At 37.5% G+C, this 22,995-nt stretch overlaps 2 protein-coding genes across 3 annotated transcripts; one reads left to right on the top strand and one right to left on the bottom strand.

Annotated features, from left to right (window-relative positions):
- Positions 1-780: 780 nt before the first annotated feature.
- LOC135651721 (protein ALWAYS EARLY 3-like) lies at positions 781-18,072 on the top strand. Of its 2 annotated transcripts, none has more exons than XM_065172092.1 (20): positions 781-975; positions 1,967-2,089; positions 3,126-3,224; positions 3,373-3,435; positions 5,818-5,895; positions 6,825-7,014; positions 7,591-7,874; positions 7,946-8,300; positions 9,369-9,452; positions 9,881-10,167; positions 10,292-10,348; positions 10,614-10,931; positions 11,007-11,185; positions 11,251-11,533; positions 13,035-13,256; positions 13,336-13,500; positions 16,066-16,206; positions 16,294-16,506; positions 16,698-16,976; positions 17,755-18,072. In XM_065172092.1, exons 2-20 carry the CDS (start codon positions 1,988-1,990, stop codon positions 17,950-17,952), a joined length of 3,597 nt encoding a protein of 1,198 aa, XP_065028164.1. In that variant the 5' UTR covers positions 781-975; positions 1,967-1,987; the 3' UTR covers positions 17,953-18,072. The 2 variants fall into 2 exon arrangements, with proteins under 2 accessions (XP_065028164.1, XP_065028163.1); XM_065172091.1 differs by having other exon boundaries at positions 6,822-7,014.
- A 718-nt stretch (positions 18,073-18,790) lies between these two features.
- LOC135651132 (isopentenyl-diphosphate Delta-isomerase I-like) lies at positions 18,791-22,892 on the bottom strand. The gene is made up of 7 exons (XM_065170959.1): positions 22,767-22,892; positions 22,320-22,667; positions 21,475-21,530; positions 20,394-20,485; positions 19,410-19,512; positions 19,199-19,336; positions 18,791-19,110 (listed from the first exon to the last, which is right to left on the bottom strand). The coding sequence occupies exons 2-7, from the start codon at positions 22,382-22,384 to the stop codon at positions 18,857-18,859; spliced, it is 708 nt and encodes a 235-aa protein (XP_065027031.1). The 5' UTR covers positions 22,385-22,667; positions 22,767-22,892; the 3' UTR covers positions 18,791-18,856.
- Positions 22,893-22,995: the final 103 nt, after the last annotated feature.

Genomic DNA, 22,995 nt, shown 5'->3' with positions numbered 1-22,995 from the left:
CTATTTTGCTCTTGCAATCGCGCGTCAACAAAACGCGATCATAGGCCGTTGGCCCCTTCTTTCATCACTAAAGGTGTGTTAATACTTTATTATTATGCTGATGTCAGTTTATGTACACACTAAGTGTGTCAGCCATTTAATCTTTTTATATTTAATAATACACATCATATTGATATCGCATAAATGACACACGGACATCCATGTAATTAGGGTATATAACGTCATCGCATGACGCCAATCTTAATGTAGCACATATACGCCTCATGTCTTTGGTGTATCGTTCATCATGTAATAGCTACCATGTATGTCCCAGATAAACACTATCATTGCAAGAATCATCCGAAAAAAGGACCCCACCCACACTTATCAACCCCTCTTGCATCAATTCTTGCTAACAAAGTCTTTCTGAGTGCATTACATGCCTAGCCATATACATCCCCAATCTAATTTATCAATCAATTGACTCGTCCATCTTCGACTCTTAACATTGAAATACTAATTTATAGATTATTGGGTTGAAATACTAATTTTTGTGAAGTATAGTCAAAAGTTTGGTGCCACATCAAGAATGGCCGGCCTCACACCTGTTGTTACCCATCCGGGATTATTCTTTGTTCCAATCACAGAAGAGGTGGCCGAGCGGGTTTCGAATAAGCACGTACGAAAAGGTATTGTTCGTTTGAATTATCTGAGTGGCAGCAGCACCGGCGGACCTTTCAAATGCGCAAATCTCCGTGCGCGAATCTAAAAGCTCTCTATCCCTCCGTCCCCCTCTCAGCATCTTTAACCCCTTCCCTCCCCGTCCTCCACCCGCCGATTCCACCAAACGCAGAAACAAAGAGAAAGAAAAAGGAGGCGCCTCCCGTCCACCTTCTCTCTCGCTCTCGCCTTTGTCCGGAAGAGGAGGGCGGCGCTCGCGTCACTCTCCGATCCCCTCTCCATCTACTCGCGGCTCCCCGCGCTCTTCCTCTCCAGGTACGCCCAATTTTTGCTCGAGATCTTGAAATTATTGTTTCTCGAAATCAAACCGCGATTTCTCCTCCTGATTCAATCCTTCGTGTGTTTTACCTTTAGATCGTGCTGCCAAAGTCTCGATTGATACCTCAGTGGCTTCCTCTTTCCTGCTCGTTCCTCATTTGCCCGGCTACCACCGACCCAATTCCTCCCTTTTCGCTACAATGGGTTTCTTTGCTTTTCTTTTTGGGTTTTCCGGACGTTGTGAGATCGAATACTGTCGAATTCTTTGGTTCAAGATAGATCGAGTTGGCAAAGTTTCGTTTTTGAGATTGAGCTCCTTAATAAAGCATATTTATTTCATGAAACCTTACTGGCCGATCATCACAATATACTAGCTCCATAAGCTTTAGGGCAGCTTTATCCTAGATCCATTCTTGATGACCTCGAACCGTTCTTTAGTTGTTTCCTTTTAGCGTTCATTTTTCTGGACTCTTCTCCCCGTTCATAGTATGGTTCTCGTCTACGTGGACATTGAATTTTAGCTTCAAGGGTGGGACTCTTCTCTCCGCTGTTGGTTACCTTCTTGCTATAATACATGCACTTTTGCCCGTCTAGGTTTTTTCCAGTCTAGGTTCCTTCGGGGTCAGTGAGAACTATTTTTGCCCCTCTTTTTAACAGCACTATAACTTAAAATTTTTTATTTCTGTTGACACTAGATTTCGAGAGACTGTCTATTACATGAGTTCCATACTCTTTGTTCAGTGATATAAATTTCTTTTGTTCCACCATTCTCTATTGTCTTGAGGTTTTACATCTATGCATTAATTTTCTCAAGGTGGGACCTAGTTATAACTCCCAAGTTTTTACAGTTTAGAATGTATAGCATACTATTTTAAATGGTCAACTTTTTTTTTCTTTATATCGTATGAAGTGTGTATAATGTGCACCTACCTAGTTTTAAAATGAAATTTCTTGATAAGTATCGATTGATGTCCTATACATACTGCAGGCGATATAGAGAGAAATTTTAATGGCTTCAACCAGGAAATCTAGAAATGTGAACAAGCGATTTAAAGTTTTCGAAGACTGGTCTGAGAAGGATGAGACACCTCCAAAGAAAAGTCGAACACGAGTAAGATCTTATTTTTTTTGTTCTTCACTCGCCGAACAGTTCATGGTCCTTGAATCATGCTCATATGCTTTTAAAGATTTTGCTGTAGTAACAGGAACAAAGGGCAAAACTGAAACGTGAACATATATTATAAGCAATTATCTCTCAGGTTAGAGAGGGTTCTGTCGGTTTGCAATGTCATTGAAAATTTTTCTCCCATTCCCTCATTTTAGTCATGTGGTTATTGTTTTTAGTTTCCAAGTACTTCATCTTCCTATGCGTTGGATCCTGTAAGGAAATTTGAAATGAATCATTTGTAGCATTGATTGGGTCCCTCTCTTCCAGACTTTCAGACTTCTTGATTATATATCTTCGTAAGTGTTCCTTGAAGCTTCACTTTTGAGTGTTCTAAATGTTTGAGCGAAAATGATAGTGGGTAATCTTCCACAGGATAATAGAGAGGAATTTCAAGTTTTGAAGTTCTCTTGTATCTTAAAATGAAAAATTTGAAGGTCTTAATGATGTACATTGGGCTGATGGGAGAAGGATTGTCCAGACCAAGTCGAACATTTCACTTTTGCCAGCTTCCTGGTGTTATGCTCTCACAACACTTCAAGTTTGGTTGCCATTTATTCCAAATTGAATAAGGCCCTTATTATCAATATTTTTCTGATAAATCTCTGAAGCACATTAAAATTGCTGTTGATCACCCATGAGAAGGAGAATTCTGAACTGAGAAAACTTCACCAGTGGAGGAAGCCGATTTTAAAGCATCTATAGACCTGACATCATCCCTTTGCTGTAGGTTGCAAATTTCTAGCAAACACAAAATTGGGTAAAGCTGAGATCATACATGAAATACAGAATACTTGTTAACATGTAAGAAAATGACTTGTTTGGTTGCATTTATCATTCACTTTGGTCAAAAGTATTGATTCAAATCTTTCATTTCTTAAGCATTAGTTACATGAGTAAATTGTATCTCTGAAGATAAAGTGTACTGTTCTAACTGTGTTTTGGTTATTAATTTCAAATATCTGGGCTTCTGACAATGCAGAAGAGGAAGTTGTCTGACATGTTAGGTCCTCAGTGGAGCAAAGAAGAACTTGAGCGCTTCTACGAAGCTTATCGTAAATATGGGAAAGATTGGAGAAAGGTATAGTTGCCTTTTTAGTTTTTTTCCCCTCCCCAAAACAAAATAAAAAAGAAGAGAAACGCCATGCATTTGAGAAGCCTGATATCTAAGAAAGTATGAAAATTATTTTTGGATCTTTTGTGAATATCATAAATCCTTTTATTTGTAGGTTTCTGGTACTATACCTAACAGATCATCAGAAATGGTGGAAGCTCTTTACAACATGAATAAAGTAAGATCTTTTCTCAAATCCATAATTCCTTTTATGTTCTTGACATATATCGATGTTCTCACTTTTTATGAGTCCATTCTGCTTTTATATGTGTTGAATCAGACATGTTTCTGCGGTAATGTATCATGCAGTTCTTCTCTAGAATGTGGTTGTGCTGGTCCATTACCTGATTTTCACATTCACCTCTTTTCTTTTGTCAACCCTCTCTAACTTAAAGTGCTTGTTGGTTGGCATGCAGTTGTGTATTTCTCTAGTTGATTTTATATTGTGTCTCCTCAGCTCACAAAGTGTTTCAACTGTTTGATCTGTTATGTCTAGAGTAGACAGTTTGGTTCATTGACATATTTGTAGCTGCTGGACTCATTGTTTTTTAATCATTCTTCAGGTTGATCTACTTTGTTTTTTAATCATTCATCAGGTTGATCTACTTGATTGGAGGAACCTTGGTATTAAATGTTGGAACATCCAATTTTTGGATTTTTTTGGCAGATAAAGATATAGTGTGTATAGGCCTAATGGCTTACCTACTTTCAAAGCCATCAAATATAAATAGTTGTCATATGAAATCTATGGGAGTATTTCCATATTCCATAAATTGATCAAGGTTTTAATATCATTTGTACCTCTTGTATGATTAGTATATATTAGTCCGATATCCAATTAGGACAGGAACTGGATAATTTTGTCCAGTTCTGTCCGATATGAGCTAAAATGTGCCATATGCTCATAGCACCATATTTATTGACAGTATGCAGATCCGTACCAAACTATACTGGACATAAGCTTACTAACTGATATTGGTTGTTATTTTATTAAAATTTCTGCAATTGAGACAGCTGCCCTTCTCTTCTCTTTTTTCTTTTCTTTCTTCTCTCTTGTGCATGCTTTCTTTCTCTGATGCACACACTCTCTCTCCTTGTCTCGTCAACACCTCCTCCTCCTCCTTGCCGTGTCACTATTGTTTCCTCATTTGGAGACACATCTTTCTCCGACTCCAGTTTGCCTTATCTTCCTCTTGTCTCCTACGCATCTTCTTCCTTCTTTCTCTTCCTCCCTTCTTCTCTCCCCCTCTCTCTCTTGTTCGGGTGGTATAGATCCATATCGAACATTGATCAGAGTACCATAGTAGTCTGGCCGCCGATCAGATTCAATGCTGTACCAAGATTTATAAGCCTTGATATAGATGAAAGAAGACTTATGTTTATTTTGACTTCATATTTAGAGAAGAGTTGATAGAATTCTGAAGAGGCATCCCAGTAGTTACGGTTCTCTAGGCCTAGTTACAATGTCGGGGGTTTGAGACCCATCGTAAGCGTCTAGTATGTATATTATAAATTTTTTGAATATGAGTAGTAAAATAAAAAAAAATCAGTAATATGTGGATTCCCGAGGTTTTATTTGACTTATTTTAATTACTTTTTCTTTCTTGGCTAAAAGCAGGAAACTCATGTAGGATACTTGCGAATTCCAAAAGTTCCTACATAAAAAAATGCTACTTATTTTTTTGCTTGTTTTGTATAATCCTTAAGTTTCTTTGTAGTCCCTCGACTTCTCATAACTTTTTAACTTTCTGGCTGCAATCCTGAAAGCAAAAGCATCACAGTTGCAAGTTGTAATAACCAAAAACTGCTGAAATTAACTTGAGAGCCAGGTTGAGACAGAGAACATTTGAAAGCCCATTGTTTGTGCATTTCCTGTCTTTTCTATAGCAGCTCTGTCATTTCTTTTGATGGAGCTGTGCTTCTCACTTTCAATTATATTCTGTCTCTTGGAACAAAATTAATATCTACTATTCTTATTGAGTTTAGCAATAGTAGTGTGATTTTACCACGGTTTACTCTCCATGTTGAACTTGATAGGTTCCACTAATGGAATGTTTAGTGGCCTATGGTTGTTGATCCGCTGCATTAGTAAATGCACTGCATTTGTTGATCATACATTAACTAATGCAGGGTGAGTTGTTTGGTGCAAATGCAGGCTGACAATGCATAACTATTTCTTGATTAATATTGGTATGGGGCAAAAAATTAGATGTATTATGCAGGACTTCATAGTGCCATGTGACCTAGTTGGTTGCATGACAAAACACATAATTTTGATGCATGCTTATACTGTAAAAGTAAATTCATGATTTGAGATACAACCTTCCGAAGACTACCTGCATTGCATCAATTGATGCAATGCAGAAAAGAAATGAAGGCTACCAAACACTTACTAACATTTTTTCTTACAGCTGATTTGATTTCGTTTATGATTTTATGATAAATTTTGTACTTCTGAGATTTTTGATTTTCAATCTTGCTGCAAATAGTTTGTCTATTCATAAGAAAAAGACCCCATGATACTTTTCATGACTGACTAAAGTTTGCCATGGTTTTTCAGGCATATTTATCTCTTCCAGAAGGAACGGCTACTGCAGCTGGGCTAATTGCAATGATGACTGATCACCACAACATTCTGGTGAGATTGGAGTTTTTTTTCTCCAGTTTACTGGTATTAGCTACACTTTACTGTTGATTCTCATCATCTAATCAATTACTCCTTTTGAAATCAGAAATAAATTATTCATAAATGAATATTAGTTCTAGCTTCTTCTGTACCCGAAAAAGGATGATTTTTATCAAATTTTACTGTGAATTAAGAAGCATGGACTTTTTGGATAAAGGCTATTGAAAGTGATCAATTCTAGTGAAGAAATAGCTAGAACTGTTCAACGTCATGACTCAACATTTTGGTAAGCTTAGTCCTTTGACCTGTATGCACAAGTCAAAGGACTAACTCAACTCACCTTTATGTACTAGTCAAAGGACTGCCTGAAACGGTAACTGTATCAGGTGGTAAACACTATTCTGAAGTGGGCCGTGAAAAATCTGCCTGGTCCTTGCCTGATCCATATACCAGTAAAGTCTCAAACTGATAAAAACAACCGTACCACCTAGTATGATCGATTTTTTAACCGGGGTTGACTTATTGATTGAAAAGCCATTTTTCTTTAATAATTAAATAAATCTTTGACCATGAAGGACAATCTTACAGAAAGCTGAACCAACTAATGATTTTTAGGTAGTGTTTCTGCATATTATTGCTCTGTTATACAGTTTCTGTTTCTAGTGCTATTTCTTCTTTTGGTGCCAAAATGATGATATCATGGCTTGTTATAACTTTTTATAACTAATTAGTATCTTTTTCCCCAGTTTGTTTGCTTTGATAAGTTTTTCAACTCCTTAAAAATCTTTTTCTGCTACAAATTAGTTAATCATGCCATGATCCAGATGAACAATATCCCTTCTCCTGCCTTTTTAGTTCTTGAATCTTTGCTCTTACTTCTGATCGTGCATTTAGTTTTTTTGAAATTCGATAGTCTGAAACTTGGAACTAACAACTAGCAGGAAGGAAATGAGAGTGATCCAGAAAGCAATGATGTTGCAAAAGCATCTCAAAAGCCTCAAAAGCGTGGTCGGGGAAAATTTCGACTTATATCCAAGGGTTCTGATGGGTGCTCTCTTGATAGGTCACAATATCAATCAGCTTCATCAAGATATGGATGCCTATCTTTGTTGAAGAAGAAGCGTTCTGGAGGTACAATCTTTCAGTACTATTTTATTTGTTATTTAGCTATTGTCTATTATCTGATACTGGAGTGATAGCAATTTGGTTGAAATGTAGCATCAGCATGCATTTATTTTGAAGGACGTATTGGGAAAGGAACAATATAATAGACCAAGTTTTTCCCCATCACCTGGGGTCCTCTTGTTATTTTATAGAAATCTTATTTTAATATAGTTCCTCATTTATTGAATTGCCTTTTATTGTTTTAATCGCTGTCCTCTGATCCTACACATTCTGCAGAATTGAAGTCAGAATTTCTGCTATGGATGACCAAAAAAAAGATTTTGACCATGAGAACATACATTAGACTGATTTTGATGTGTATGTCACCTAATAAAAGTTATAAAACAATTTACAATAAGAAAAAAAAATATTTTTCCAATTTTGATGTGTTCTGAAAAAGATATGTGTTTTCTTCGCTGGGGTGTGGAGATGTTTCTGCCCTTGCATCTATTTATTGGCATGTGTTGTGTGCTTGCTTCATATGAGTGTGTGTGCATAATCTTTCTTTCCTTATCTATAAAATTAATTCTACAACTTTAGCAGATTTATTTCTGGGAAATCAACCTCGTGCTGTTGGGAAAAGGACTCCTCGCATCCCTGTTTCAAATGCAAATATGTACAGCAAAGACGACAAAGAAAAATCAGCATTTTTAATTAAACAGCCTTCAAAATCTGAGGTAAATGCTGTTGATGATGAAGGTGCCCATGTTGCAGCATTGGCTTTAGCAGAGGTTCTGCAAAGAGGCGGCTCACCACAGGTTTCTCGAACACCTGAAAACAGAGTTGATCACATAAGGTCCTCTCCTGTTAAAAGTAGTGAACAAAAGGTAACCAACTATATGTATTTATTTGATTGATTTTGCTATATTTACTGAATCATTCTTCCTGCAAAATCCAGAGTGTTGAACTGGAGATTGATAGGTCAAAGTTATTAAGTCAAATGGATGGCGATTGTCATGAAAATAGTCTAGGGAGTAGGGAAGCTGAGAATGGAATATTTGCTAGAGATGGTAATGAAGGTTCTGGAGCAGTTGAAGCTCCAAAAAGGGTGAAGAAACGCCAAGGAAAGAGGCCAAGAACTTCTAATGCTGAAAGCTTTCAAATTGATGATGATAGGGAAGCATGCAGTGGTACCGAGGAAGGATCAAGTGTTCGAAAAATTAAAGATGAAACTGACTTGGAGGTCAAAGTCAGTAAAACTACTCGAGGATCTATTGGTTCAAGAAAAAGAAGCCGTCAACTCTTTTTTGGAGGTTTGCTACAAATTATCTTTGCTTTCCCCTTTCATTCCCTCATTATTGTCAACATGTCTTAGTTTTCCCATTTTTCTCGAGGAATTTGTGGCTCTGACCATGTTATTCTTTCATTGTTTTACTAGTTTGACGAGAATGACTAGAATATAAACTTATGTGCTTCTAGCTTAAGGTTTAATTATACTGATGATACTTCAACAGCCACAATTCATAGATAAGATGATATCATCACTGTCTATTGCCTTATGGGTTATTGCATTTGTATCTCAACATGCTATATTGAATTGGATGCTTATGTTCTCCAATTAATGAAAATTATGTGATCATTGTGTCGATTGACATGGAGATAAAGTATACAAAATATTGAAGTCAGCTTCCTCGTCAAGGAGTGTTACTAGTATTGGCATGACCATACTCTCATCTGCTCCTTCTCTGATATATAATATATTTTCCTTTCTCCATCTTGTTTCTTTCTTGCTTATGTGTACTTTTTTAGTCATGTGATCCTTGGCTATAACAATATTGTCATGCATAAGGCGTGAACCACATGCAAGCCCAGGAACATGCTATGTAGTCACCAACAAGTGGAATATTATAATTGCCTTCCGAAAACTTCTTTATTGTCCACCAGAAGCTAAAGCTCCTCGAACCTTAAATTGATAACCTAAGCTCTTATGGGTTAAAACTTCCAGTTGAATAAGATAGTTGTTTGCGGCTAACCTTTTCATAGGTAAATGGAAATGTCTTTCAATTTCGTTGTTCATGATCTCAGTTGTCCTTCTCTTCTGTCAACTTATATAAGTGATGGCTTCATTCATGTTGTATTTCTAAATGTTTCTGGTGGAATCTAGGTCATCGGAAATATCTTGCAATATCATCATTTATGTTCTTACTTGCCCTTCTGTTTTATTTTTAAATGTTGTTTGGGGAACATATGTGAATGCTAATTTTACATGGATAAAATTTTAGTGAATAACTTATATTTTTTCTTTTTGTTTATTGTTATTTTCTCACATGCATATGAGATGATATGACATGGTTACTCAGCTTATTGGTTTTTCTTTGTAGATGAGAACTCTGCCCTGGATGCTCTGCAGACACTAGCAGATTTGTCTGTTAACATCTTGCTTCCTTTATCTGTTGTTGAGTCTGGTTAGTTTGTTTTACCTAGATTCTTGTCTCTTCATTTTCTGTATACATGCTTTTTGGAGAAACTGTCATAATCCATATGTGCATGATTTAGGTAAAATATTTGTCTCCAAAATAATTTTTTATATGTTATTCTTCTCCTATCTGTTCCTTTCATCAGGTGGAATTTTACCGATTGTACATTCATAAAAGCATTAGTGTCAAAATTTCTTGTTTGATTGGTAGATGCGACCAAAAAAGGTATTTGCCTATGTAGGAAATTGTGTCTCCATCCAGCTATAGGAAATTGCCTAATAATTTGGCCCATTTTGTGTTTAAAGCCTATGTGTGAAAATATTGCTTCCTCATCTTTAGTATTTTATTGACAGATCATTTTTATAAGAATCTTACACAAATGAGTTCCTGTGTTACATTTTTTATACTGTGTTTAGAATCATCAGCCCAGGTCAAAGAAGAACAGGCAAATGTTGATACTGATGAGAAGCCTAATATACCTGAATCATTGCCATTAAATTACCAAAGAGATAAGCCTAAAGTTCCTGGGAAAAAGGAGAGAAGGCATTCTACTAGTGTTGGTTCTGATATACTTTCCAGGAAAAGTTCTAAAGTTGTCAAGGGATTGCAACACGATGCAAAAGTTATTGCTGAAATGAATCAGCAAGCTTGTGCATGTATTGGTATGACAGAAAAAAGAAAAGGGAAATCTTTGTCTAGGAAGGTAAGAGATATGCAACCATTTCAGTATTTTCAGCTTTATCTGATTTATGCATATAATAAATTATCATCACCTTCGTGATGTAATGTTCCTTTATTATTTTTACCTGTTTATTCACCATTGGCAGATACCAAAATCTGAGTTCTGCAGTGACTCTCAAAAAAGTGAATCACATAAGATGGAGGTATTTCGCCGTTCTCTTGATGCTTGTATAGTTTGTTTTTGCTTTGATGCTTGTGGCTTCAAAATGCTTTTAAAATCTTAGTTTCTGCAACAAGTTTTAACTAAAATCTCTCTGTTGTTCAGTAATTGTACAACTACCAAGTTGTATGTTGGGATGCAATCTTATGTCCCATGTTTGTCTTCTATACTTCAGTAATTATATATATTTATCTTTTGCTAAAAATTGTGTAACAAGTCTTCTCATATTCTTACCACTTGTTTACCAGGTCTTTGCTGAAGAAGGGAAACGATCCACTGCGAAGGTTAAACATGTTAGTGAAGTTAGTCTGTTGCTCAGGCAAGGAAAGTTTATTAAACAACCAGAGAACTCATCTTCTACAACTGATCCTGAAAGAGCACTGACAGATTTAAGTGAAACAACTCTTTGTGATGGAATCGAAAACCAAGTTAATTTGCTTACTAAGCATAGAAGCCGTCGTAAGATATGCCTGCAGAAAGCACTGGCCTGGAAGGATTTCAAATCTGATGTTGTGGGAGATGATCGTCCTGGACACTCCAATGCAGTCATCAGGATGATTGAGAAGGTTTTTATATTTTTACAACTGGTCAAAGTTGTTTTCTAATAATATTCTAATATTGTGTTATTTTATTCATTGCAGGGAAAGCTTTCTCACTGCCTATCATCTAAACTGTTGCGCCGGTGGTGTATGTTTGAGTGGTTTTATAGTGCAATTGACTCTCCTTGGTTTGCCAAAAGTGAGTTTGTAGAGTACTTGAATCATGTCAGGTTGGGCCACATACCTAGACTAACTCGTGTGGAGTGGGGTGTTATACGAAGGTACATGCTAATTGAATTCTTAATTCTGACTTTCAGTTAGTTATTCTTTTTGCTTGTTATTTCAGTTCTCTTGGAAAGCCACGTCGATTATCAAAGCAATTCTTAAAGGAAGAACGAGAGAAGCTCGAGCAGTATCGAGAATCAGTTAGGGCACATTATGCTGAGCTTCGAGCTGGCCTTAAAGAAGGCCTCCCAAGAGATCTGGCTCTTCCTTTGTCAGTTGGACAACGTGTTATTGCTTGTCACCCTAAAACAAGAGAACTTCACAATGGAAGTATTCTCACTGTTGACCGTAGTAGGTGCAGGGTTCAATTTGATCAGCCTGAATTAGGGGTTGAGTTTGTAATGGTAATCCTTCTACTTTTAATGTTTCCTATTATATATTGTATATTATTGTGTTCTGGTTTGACATGTTTCTGAATCTTTTATGTTGATTTATTTATAGAGAAACTTATATTCTAAACTGTGAAATTAATTATAACAATATTTAGAATTACTTGCAAATAACTTCCCATTTTACCTTTTTATCTTACAGTATTACATGTTAAAGAATGTGCATGAATTCATCGAGCATGCCTTCGTACTCTCGGAAATTGTTGTTGAAAATAGTTATTTCAAGTTCTTAAATATTTTTGTAATGGTAGTAGGTGCCAGAAGTTTATTTTATATTTGTAAATAACCCTATCTAATGAAGTCTCACAAATTTGTAAGTTTCAGGTTGAAAGTGAATATCAGTACTATTCATTAACATGTCTTTTTGGAAACTTTATTGTCTACTTGATGAACATGTTTTTCTTGGTCATTTTTCTCAGGTTATAGCAATATGTACCTTAACATGCATGCTAATTACCCACTGCAGCTGTATAGTCTTGCATTTCATTTCTTCTGCAGTACAAATGTCTTGAATCTAGAAGTCTCATTTACTACTTTGCTGGATCAGCAATCTGCTAAGTCATATGCTTGTGGCTTATCCCTCATGTACTGGATTGCTCATTGTAGCATATGTCTAGCAGTAAATTATACCCCCCACTCTCTGGTGTCAATTGCCTGTGCTCTCATTGTCAATAATTATCATCCTCATCTCATCAACTTCTAGCTGAACATGACCCTCGTGGGGATCTGCATCGTCTGCTTATTCTCCTTGTCCATCTCATTGGATCACTATTTTGAGGGTGTTTCTTCATTAGTACTACATCTTCTTGGGTACACTTCTTTCTCTTCATTCTTGCTCTTCTTCCTCTTCCTTCAGTGTCTCCACTTCATTCCTTTTCCTCCTTTCTCTTCGCCCACACTTGGAGTGCAGTACGTTCTGGCATTGTGTGTCAGTAAGTCAAAATGGATGAGATCTATACGAGTCCAACCATGGACCGACATGGGCTTGGTACCCGAAATTGCATTCCTTGTTTAGTTCAACTAAGCATTATCAGTACAGGGTATAAGGAAAAATAAATTGTATCATAAAAATATATAATTTGAATTTCTCTTCTGTCTGAAAGTTTGATATTGCTTTTCTTTCACGCTTTTCTGGTTACTACCCAGAAAAACTCTTCTGATTTTATTCAGCAAAGTTCAAGCATTATTGTGATTTTAGTCTAGCCTTTCCAATGTCCTTGTTCTTGTACCAGTTACCAATTAGAACACTATTGTCTGCGATTCTTACTTATATGGTCTCATTTCGTTGCAGCGAGCATCTGGTAATATTCCTGTGGTGCTCCTTTTTCTCACTAGATATAAGCAATTTGAGTTTTATGTTCTCATAACAAGGCTTGGAAGGAAACAGGATGCTAGTTAATAATACTATTTTGTATCCTGAGCTTTGGAATGACATGCAATTTTCCACTTTTTTCAGGATATTGACTCTGCGCCACTATATCCATTTGACAATATTCCTGAAGCTTTTAGACCACAGGACAGTGTTCTCAACAGATACTGCAACAGCTTTAAAGATATGAAGTTAGAAGATGGTCTGAAGGACTGGAGAACTGGAAGTTCTACGAGACTTGCTCCTAATGAGAGTTTCAACATTGCAGATGGGAGTTATCAAATGCATACATTAATGAAGCAGGCAAAGGTTCTACTTTTTTTAACTTTAATATTCTTATGCAGGATGGAATTTTAGAGATCCATTAAGCAGAATGTGCATCTGGCAGGTGGATTCGATTGATGCCATCGCACAAGCTAAAGCTACTGTAATTCAAGTTGCAGCTGCTGCTCAGCAGGCAATGTGCAATCAACCTTGTACACTATCACAAATTCAGGAAAAAGAAGCTGATATAAAGGCTCTTGCTGAGTTATCTCGTGCTCTTGATAAAAAGGTAATGATGATTCTACAAGTTTGCATATCTCGTCGTTCAATTTCTATTTGTCTAATAAGATGTCATGTTGGATTGTTCATTTATACCTCTTATGCAATAAAAATGTTGATAAAATTCTAATTGATTTGCGGCATCCCTTATTTCAACTGGTAGGTGGTATGGTATTTACTGCCAACTTGACATGATAATTACACAGGTGCTGACAACAACCAAAAATGAGAGAAATAGAACCTTCCAAAAATGATGAAAATACATACATATCAGTGTTTGTGGTGCAAACCATAGTACCCTAGTAACCTGAAGCTCTAGTTTAGTTTCATTGCTTAAAAAATAAAGAGAGCAAACACTCTAAATAATAGTATTGTAGGCCCCTAGAGGCATCACAAATTGATTTATAAATTTTTTGCTCTCCATAGTTCCTTTTTATCCCTCTTCTCTCTCTTTCCTCTATCGTTTCTTGGAGATATGATTCTGTTGAAGAAGATGAAACCTGATTGAAAACATTAAATCTTATAATTCAGTTGTATTACTCTTCAGCCTCCCCTCCTCTCTCCATTGTTGCTGCAGTTGATCTACAAGGCTGCTGTGGTTTTAAACACAGTTTTATGCAATATTTGGACCAGTACTATGTGGCTTAGGATTGAAAGGACAGTCTGGCTGATCTGTGGACCACTTGTGTACCAAGACCCCTTTTCTTTGTGGGGTCCTGGATTGACAATTCTTGGGCATATATTCGAGAATCTGTGATATGTATAATGATGTTTCAAAATCTTGCTTGGATTGCACCACTCTGGGTGGTATTTACTAGTCCGAGGTTGAATTGACACGTGGACCAAGGGTTTGTGCTCTGGCAGTCCAGTCCGAACTTACCATCCAGTTTGGACTTTTTAAAAAAAATTTGACAGTTATTCTTGTCTATTTAGGTTTTAGTACCCCTCTTTTTCTCATTCTCTCCCGATCGTCCGGTTCTCATTCGCCTGGTGTTGCTTGCCACCACCCACTGCTTCCAACTGCCTGCCTGCTCGGTACTCTTTTTTCTCCTCTCCTCTGCCTCCTAGTGCCCCTACTCCGCCTCCACCTCCACCTCCACCTCCACCTCCTCTTCTTCCTTTTCCACTCCTCTCCTCCTCCCCCTCCTCCTCATCTTCTTCATCTTCATCTCCTCCTACTCGCCCCCTTGGTGCTGACCAGTATATGGATGCAATGTTGGGTATGACGGTACATAACATATCCATATTAATCTGGCCAATGACAACTACGGGATCCAATATCCATATATAAAAATCATGCTTATAACCTGGTTACTTGGTACTCCATATAAAAGAAATTTCAGCTTGAGCATGCAAGAGATTTTTCAGTAGCATGCATCCATTTTTAGTGAGAACCTTTTTGATGAAACTCATCTTGTTGATCTGCTCAATAGTATTGTTTCCTTCACTTGTTTTACATCAGTGTGATCCTTTCTATTCTGCTGGGTTTCCTGTAATAACCTTTCCTCATGGATATTCTATATCATCACCACACACCATGGAGCCAACTTGTATGTCTCCTTGATGAAACTGAGCTTTATAGGACTCTTGTTCGAGCTGGCTACTGACTGTAATATGTCCCATGTTGCTTCATTCAAAATCTAACAGAAGCAGTAATTCATTCTTTTTGCCCACCATGTAGGTTAACATCCTCTAGCTACAGGTACTCAGTTGCAGTTGTCTTATGTGCTTGAAATGGTTGACATTTTAATCTGCTATTGGACTATACATCTGTCTGTATGGACCTCCAGGTTGATGTGTGGAACATACCACTTTCTCTGATTTACGCCTAAGATTGCAGAAATTCCATCTTGATTTAAAAAATTAACATCCCAGTGTTTGGGTTTATTTTGGTTCACTGCAATTATCTTGTACATTAGCCAATACCATATATAGTTGATTTTAGTGTAACTGAACCCATTACTTGGTGCCAAGTGCAAACTATGATGATTATCATGATATACATCACGTAACTTTTATTCAAATTGGTAGTTCTTTTCTTGGTTAAATTATCGCTTCGATATTGGTTTCAACACATTGTTAGATTGATATGGCACCAGTATATCTGGAGGTATACCGAGCTATACCACACTATATCATTTTAATAATAATAAAAATAAATTCTGCCCGGTGTCCAGCCATATGGTCTGATAACAGTCCTTAGATCTATAAAAACATTTGTTGGTACATACTTGTCTTACTAGCATTTGAAATCATAGTTCTCATAACTCTAATCTCAACCCTATTGCCATTGTGGAAGCTTAATAACTGGAAATTGTTTGGAGAGGCTCTATGGTCTAGCCTCTAATCACTCTTGTTTCTCATTAGAATTCTTAAAATGAAAATAATCACATAAAACCAAGCTGGACACTTGCTACATTAAAGTTTTTAATCTGATTATGGAGTCTAGTTTATCATCCAAGCACACTCTGGGAAGCTTGCAGTGACTCATACCCCTATATCTCATTTCTTATTATTAATTACTTATTCTAGTTTTTAGGAACCTCGATGTTAATGGATTTTGGTGCACTTGTAGGAAGCTTTGTTGATAGAACTGAGGAATATGAATGGAGAAGTATCAGAAAAGCAAAAGGATGGTGATCCCATAAAAGATATGGAGCATTTCAGAAAGCAGTATGCAATGGTGCTTGTTCAACTAAGAGATGCTAATGATCAGGTAAGCATCTTTGTAGGACTTATATCCACTTAATGTTCAAAGGACATACCCCCAAGCAATAATCTGAACTGTTTCTATGGGTTTCAGGTTGCTCTTGCCTTGCTCTCCTTAAGACAACGTAACACGTACCATAATAATTCAACACATCCATGGAATAGGCCAATGGAAAATTCAGGAGTACCTGTTGGACCTTCAGAATTGTTCAATCCATCTGCTGTACTCAATCAGGATTTGGGATCTCATGTAGTGGAAATTACTTGTAGGCAAAAAGCAAGGACAATGGTTGATGCTGCTGTGCAGGTATATGAAGATATCTCGGTTTTTGCTGCATAACTTATGCTTGATTGGACAATGAAGACCTTAACCTTGTTATGGTTTTATCAGATTGTTTTTGCTACTAGCTTTTATGCCCTCAATTTTTGATTGATCACAATCTCTAGTCTCATTAGTCTGTTTATGGAGCATAGTTATTGTTTTGATGTGCTTCTCAGGCAATGTGCACACTGAAGGAAGGAGAAGATGCTTTTACTAAAATAGGACAGGCTTTAGATTTGGCAAATAATCGCAGTTCTGGTTCTGGTTCTTGTATGTTGGGAGTACATGGGGCTCCTAATCCAGGATATAATAACACAGCAAATCAGGATCACACAGCAAGCACGTCTGACATGCCAACGGTTCATGCACCAAAGCCAAACAGCTCAACTGATGCTGATCTTCAACTTCCTTCCGAGTTAATTTCATCGTGTGTGTCTACACTTCTCATGATACAGGTAAATTTGTTGGTAGGACTTTATTGGTGTATACTCAGTTATCCTACCTGCTTCGAGTATATAATAATTTAAATGTTTGGCTTTTTCTTTATTTTGAACTCCTACAGACTCGCTCAAGTTTAATGGTCAAGGATATTTGAACTGCCAACTCCAAATAGTTTAATTGGAGCCCGAGTCCTCTGAGACTAATTATTTGCTTTTAAATTGGTTTTTTTTTTCTGTTGTTTTAATAATTTGTATCTGAATTGGTATCTTTTTCTCATTGTCATTTTATCAGCCACATTTAGAAGATCTTACAGAAACTAACACCACTAAAACACACCCAATTTTCTTTGGCTTCCAGAGATCTCCGTTTCTGATTTTAATTTGGATACATCGTCTCCGGAGAGTCATTCCATCAATTTACACTGCCAATGTTCCTTCAGGTCACCGTGTCTAGATGGTTTTTGAATTTTGTCTACAACTCTCAAGTTGTTGTTTTTGTACCAGAAAAGCTGACTGATTACTACCGAAGCACTACCAAACATGTAAATTAGACAGTGTTTGTTAACTTATTTGCCTTTTAAATACCATTCTAGGATTTTGTAGCTGACATTTTTCTGGCCACCTTGACATGAAATATGCCTCAATTACTACTGTACTAGCACTTTTGTTTTCTTCACTCATCTATCTATGTGTAATGTACTAACACATGCACGGTCAAATCTTATGTTCATAACGCTTTATTTCACTTTTTGAAAAAAAAAAATTCATATATTCAACTTGATTGGTTTTGCAGAGTTGTACAGAGAGACAGTACCCACCCGCTGAGATTGCCCAGATTCTTGATTCTGCAGTAACCAGTTTGCAACCACATTCTCCTCATAATCTTCCAATTTACAGGGAGATTGAGACATGCATGGTGATCATTAAAAACCAAATGTTGGCTCTAATACCAACCCCAAGCACCATTGCTCCAGAAATTACCACAGTATAGAAGTTTGCTACTTGTGTGGTGTATTCCTCTGTCTGTATTATGATAAATAGCTACCCCCTCTCAAAATGGGGTCTGTGCAACATTCCACTCTGGTATTTAAAGCAAAGCTCTTGCGTTCCCCATCTGGGTCATTCAACTTTTTGTACCTCTAGCAGCACCATCTTAAATAGACAATTTGCTTCACTAATTTAGACAAGGAGGAAATGTAAATGTAGATAAAAAATCTTAATGACTTGGGCAGAGAAGTTGTTTCTGTTGAATTAACATACGAGGGTTGGTTAAAACTAGGGATTACATTTTATTTCTCCCATCTAAATTGCATATTGGGTTTGCTTCTTTAATCTTTGTTTACTTATTCAGGCCATGCTGCCTACATCCACAATTTTAGTTTTTCCCTTATTTTGTGTTAATCTTTTTACAGCAGGAGAAACTTGAGATTGTTTTTTATTACATAACTAGAAAAATGTGACCAAACTTCACACTTGTAGTTTCTATATTACCTCTTCTTTTATCCTAAAATGTCTTGGCTTGGAATTTAAAACACATTTTGGAGGCTAAGTTCTCCTGTTGACAATTTATGAAAAGAAGAATTGATATTATATATATATATATATATATAATATAATATATAATATATAAAAACTATTTTAGGAATTGTAGTGACAACAAAAGGCTTATTCAACCTTCTGGTATTGGCGGTGGTGGTGGACGGGGATGAGGATGGGGTTATTGTAATGCTAATCGACACCCACCATCGGCCATTTACCAAATTTGATAAGATTAAACTGTCCACAGTCAACGCCATGGGCAGGATACATATTATAAACTACTTCCGCATGGTCAACACTATTTTTTATCAGAGTTCCCTCAGTTTCCGCAGGATCATCACATCGTCCAACAATTCCTAAACCAGTTTATGAATGGTCTTCATGTCTGCTACCTCCGGCAGAGTGCCGCTCTCCACGCAGTCCCACCACTTCATCAGAAAGTTATCGACCACCAGCCTAAACCAGGGAGAAAGCTTAACACCCTCCTCGCTGGCATCTGCTTTCTCCAGCAGCTCCTTCAGCTGCTCCCTGTTGACGTACTTGACATCCGCGACTTCGTCCGGGTTGGGAAGCAGCTTCACATCAGCAACCACAAAGACCAGGTAATCCACTGAGATCAAGAAACACTTTCATCAGGCTGTGACACTAAATCCAACGATAACTCATTCGATAAATGAAGGCCTATAGCGAGCACATACACTCGTGCTCCCCCCATTTTCCATCAGATGGCGCCTTGTAGAGCATGCGACCGACAGGAGTGAATCGATCGACAGGCAAGTCTTCCGCGGGTATTCCGAGTTCATCGAATAGCTTCCTTTGTGCAGCGTTTCTGACCCCTGGCAACAAGAGATGTTGTGGTATCAGCTTTTAGTAGGTCAGAATAAGATGGGAGGTTATGCGAAATTGTACCTAAGAAGTTCTCCTCGACAAGTTCGGATTCCCGATAAAGAGGATGACTGCAGCAGGTGTTTGTCCACACCAATGGAAATGTTACTTTTGTTGCAGACCTTTGCTGCAAAAAGTTTCAAGGACAGAGACATCAGAACCTGAAGCATGTCCGATACATACAACAGTAGGATGATCAACTTCGGACAGCAGCTTTGTGGAATTCAAATTATGTCATGTTTGCTACTCACGGAAATCATGCAGCTATATAACAAGGAGTGCAGAAAAAGAACCCAGTGAGTAATGCTGTCACCCTGTATGCATGACATGGTTTTCTTGGCTGTATATATATTTCTCGTGAAACAAAAGCGATGTCCAGATCTGGCCTAGATAGGATAAGCATCCATCGGGCATCAACGCATCGGCATCCTATCTATAATTTGCATGGGAAAGATAAAATATAGTGGTGTGAACAGTTTAACACCAGAGTTGTAGGTCACATGAACAATGATGTGGTATTCTGTACATAATTCAGCTTTGAAGTTATTGATACTGCTTCATGTTTCGAATATCCGCAGGTAGGACTTGTTCTCACATAAAATTGGCCTTTTAAATAAGTTTCTAAATATCATTGGGCAGTGCAAGAACAAACAATTAATGAAGAAACCACGATTGCTGGGAAAGCAAATCAAATTTGAACCAGAACTGGCAAACTCATTCTAAGACACAAAGATGATATTTCTGTGTATTTTCTAAGTGATTTAAGTTTATGGATATCAGCTATTTTGTAGCATCTCCAGCGCGGCATCAAGTTTCAACTCTGACATGAATAATCAGCATTACATGCGATTTGACTGAAGTTGATATAAACATGATGGAGAAAGAAGTAGATGATCTAACAATGTAGATCTTTTGCTAACTATAACATATTCTGATTTCTTATCGATATACATAATTTTCAAACTCCTTGCAGCAAGAAGCATGATTTATTATGTATCGCATACATACCTGAAGTAGCAACTCATACTTTGAGTTGAAGAGAAAAACACTAAAAGCCCTATGGAGCACATTCTGAGACTCAATATTTTCCATCAGATGGCCTAAAGAACAATAGATGATCAAAGGTCAGTATGACAATATAGCAGTATGTCTTTATTCAGAACACTAACAGCAACCAATAAAATCAGAGGGATTAGTGACTGGAAAAATGATTAGTAACGTGAGCATTATAAATGAACAATATATTGCTGGTCTATATCCTCAATGAGAACTCAGGCTGCAATAAACATTCACAAATTAGTGAAGAAAAACATGAATTGATTTTATTTTTACGTCTTGAGATATCTGTGTTTCTTCTTACAATTATAGACCTAAAGTAATTGTCAAAATTTTCTCTTGTAGCACAAACTTGGCACTAACAGAACACTAAATCACTGAGCTATAGATACTCTCAAGTAATTAAACATTTTTAGCTCATTTCATACATAAAATCTTCCATTCATTCCTTGCCTTAACATATCAGCTTGCAAATACAGCGACTAGTGAGTTGTTTATACTCTCTTGATACTCTGGTTATAAAATTCATGAGATTTTACATGCATAAAGTAGAAGACAAGTCCTACATATACGAAAGATAATCCCATGAATTTTTGTTGAACACTTGGAAAGAAACTAAACTAGTAGTATGTTGATCAAGTTTCAGCCGCAGTTACACACAGGCACTAGCAATTCACATGAGATATCTCATGCGTATTATAGAATTCACCCCAGCTAATTATACAATGCTTAGATGCCAAAAGGAAACATGAAAACCTGAATTGTATGGTTAGCCAACTAATTTCTTAAACTAAAGGCTTCCTTTGAATGCAAGCAATATCTGATCTTGAAGGACAGAAGTATAATTATAATAAAACAACCCCAAAGGAGGCAGCTTCCTCAACCCAAACATGGTAACCACAAAGATGCTCAGGGAGTAATTTTGTCTTAGAACTTGAGGCATCATCAAAGCCAAGAAACTTTGTTTCTTGAACATAATCCACAAAACGATTTGCATGGCGAAATTAGCTGAAATATGTTGTCGAACACTCACAGTTATATTTAGATTCATGTCCAACGACGTTGTCTTGCTCATCCACCAAAATGCATCTGCATCACGCACAGAAAAGTGAAGTTTACATTTGTCAGAGAAGCTCATACATATACCAGCATAGTTAAGATACAAAACATGAGATTAGTTTGAGTCTTTGAGATGTATATATGCACATGAGGATGTATAGTTGATAAGCTTGCTAATTGTTATAACAAAGACAGATGTATCCAAAAGAAAATACTTGTTTCTTCTTCAGAACTATTCAACAGGCACTTGCAATACAGTATGTGTATGATACAGAAGGATATGAAGTAATGCTGTAGGAGTCAGAATGCCAGATCAATGTCTGTACAAGCTGGTGGCTAAATTCAACGAACAATGGAGTCGCAAAGTGAGGAATTGATGTCTAAAGATCATTACATTGCTCCTATAAGTTATCTGGCAAAGGCAAAAATCTGGTTGAGCCAGTTCATCTAAGATGTTAAACCAATGTAGTCACATAGAAGTGGCATCAAAATGGAACCTCAATCCTGTAGCCTCTCTGTATGCTTCCAAATGTCGAGATTCAAAATGCTTCCGGTGTTACAAAGGTTCTTCTACTTCAATCTCATTTCAATTACTAATCTATTGACAGATTATTGCCACAAATCGTTATCTGCACAATCTAATAGCATTCACTGAGCTACATTATACTAACTCTGCAGAACCACAATTTCCTGCTCATTTCGCAGTAAAAGACGAGAGAAAACGGCACAAAACGAGAGAAAGCAAGCCACAATCAATGTCAGGCGCATGGATCTAAGAGGAGAGGTAGCAAACAGAGGGTTACGGGGAGAGGGGCTCACTCATCCTCGAACATAAGGCGCCTTTGGACGGCGTCCATGGCGGCATCATCAGCGACGGCTTCCATGGCGGCGGCGTCAGCTATGACCGACACGGCGGCGTCGTCGGCAATGGCGGATATTGTCTCGGAGGGGCGAGCGGACGAAGGAGCAGGTCTCGGAAGCGAGGAGCGGCAAGCTGCAAGGGGAGAGCAGAAGGCGAGGGGCAGGGAAATAAATTCAGGTCAGTAGGCTGGTGAGGCAGACATGGCGGGATGAATCCGTCCGTGCATGTACGAATCCGTCTCCTTTTGGCACCATATCTTCTCTCCGAGCAGATACATGTACCAAGTTCCAGATCAAATGGTGGTGCTGAGCATAAAAAGATGAACTTTCAGATTGGGCCAGTACGAATTGAACACGATCGAAACCGGGGACAGTAGAACGTCGATGAAAGGCAGAGCGAAGAACCTTTTGGCAGCCATGGAAGTTCAGAATCAACGTCAAAAAGTCAACTTGATACGTTACCAATGTTCAAAACCAGAAGACAAGCCATTAAATCGCATCAAGATTTCAACTTGGGAGGTTTGGAGATCTAAAAGAAGTCTTAGAAGACAAACATGGTAGAAACAGAGAACAGACTGTTTCAGTAGCTCTTCCCTCGGAGGCGAACGGAAAAAACCCGATTAGATCCGATTTA

Source organism: Musa acuminata, chromosome BXJ3-10, assembly GCF_036884655.1.
Source record: "Musa acuminata AAA Group cultivar baxijiao chromosome BXJ3-10, Cavendish_Baxijiao_AAA, whole genome shotgun sequence".
NCBI classification, from domain to species: domain Eukaryota; kingdom Viridiplantae; phylum Streptophyta; class Magnoliopsida; order Zingiberales; family Musaceae; genus Musa; species Musa acuminata.
The sequence above is the reverse complement of the archived record's forward strand: the minus strand, read 5'-3'. Positions and strand labels throughout refer to the sequence as shown.

Bases quoted from the DNA above. Each gene is read 5' to 3' on its own strand.
- LOC135651721 (XM_065172091.1), top strand. From the start codon at position 1,988: ATGGCTTCAACCAGGAAATCTAGAAATGTGAACAAGCGATTTAAAGTT. The intron at 3,225-3,372 runs GTATAGTTGCCT...TTTTATTTGTAG, and splicing joins ATGGGAAAGATTGGAGAAAG to GTTTCTGGTACTATACCTAA. The intron at 9,453-9,880 runs GTTAGTTTGTTT...TACTGTGTTTAG, and splicing joins TTTATCTGTTGTTGAGTCTG to AATCATCAGCCCAGGTCAAA.
- LOC135651132 (XM_065170959.1), bottom strand. From the start codon at position 22,384: ATGGAAGCCGTCGCTGATGATGCCGCCATGGACGCCGTCCAAAGGCGC. The intron at 19,513-20,393 runs GTATGTATGCGA...AACTTTTTGCAG, and splicing joins AGTATGAGTTGCTACTTCAG to CAAAGGTCTGCAACAAAAGT. The intron at 19,337-19,409 runs GTACAATTTCGC...TCTTGTTGCCAG, and splicing joins TGTCGAGGAGAACTTCTTAG to GGGTCAGAAACGCTGCACAA.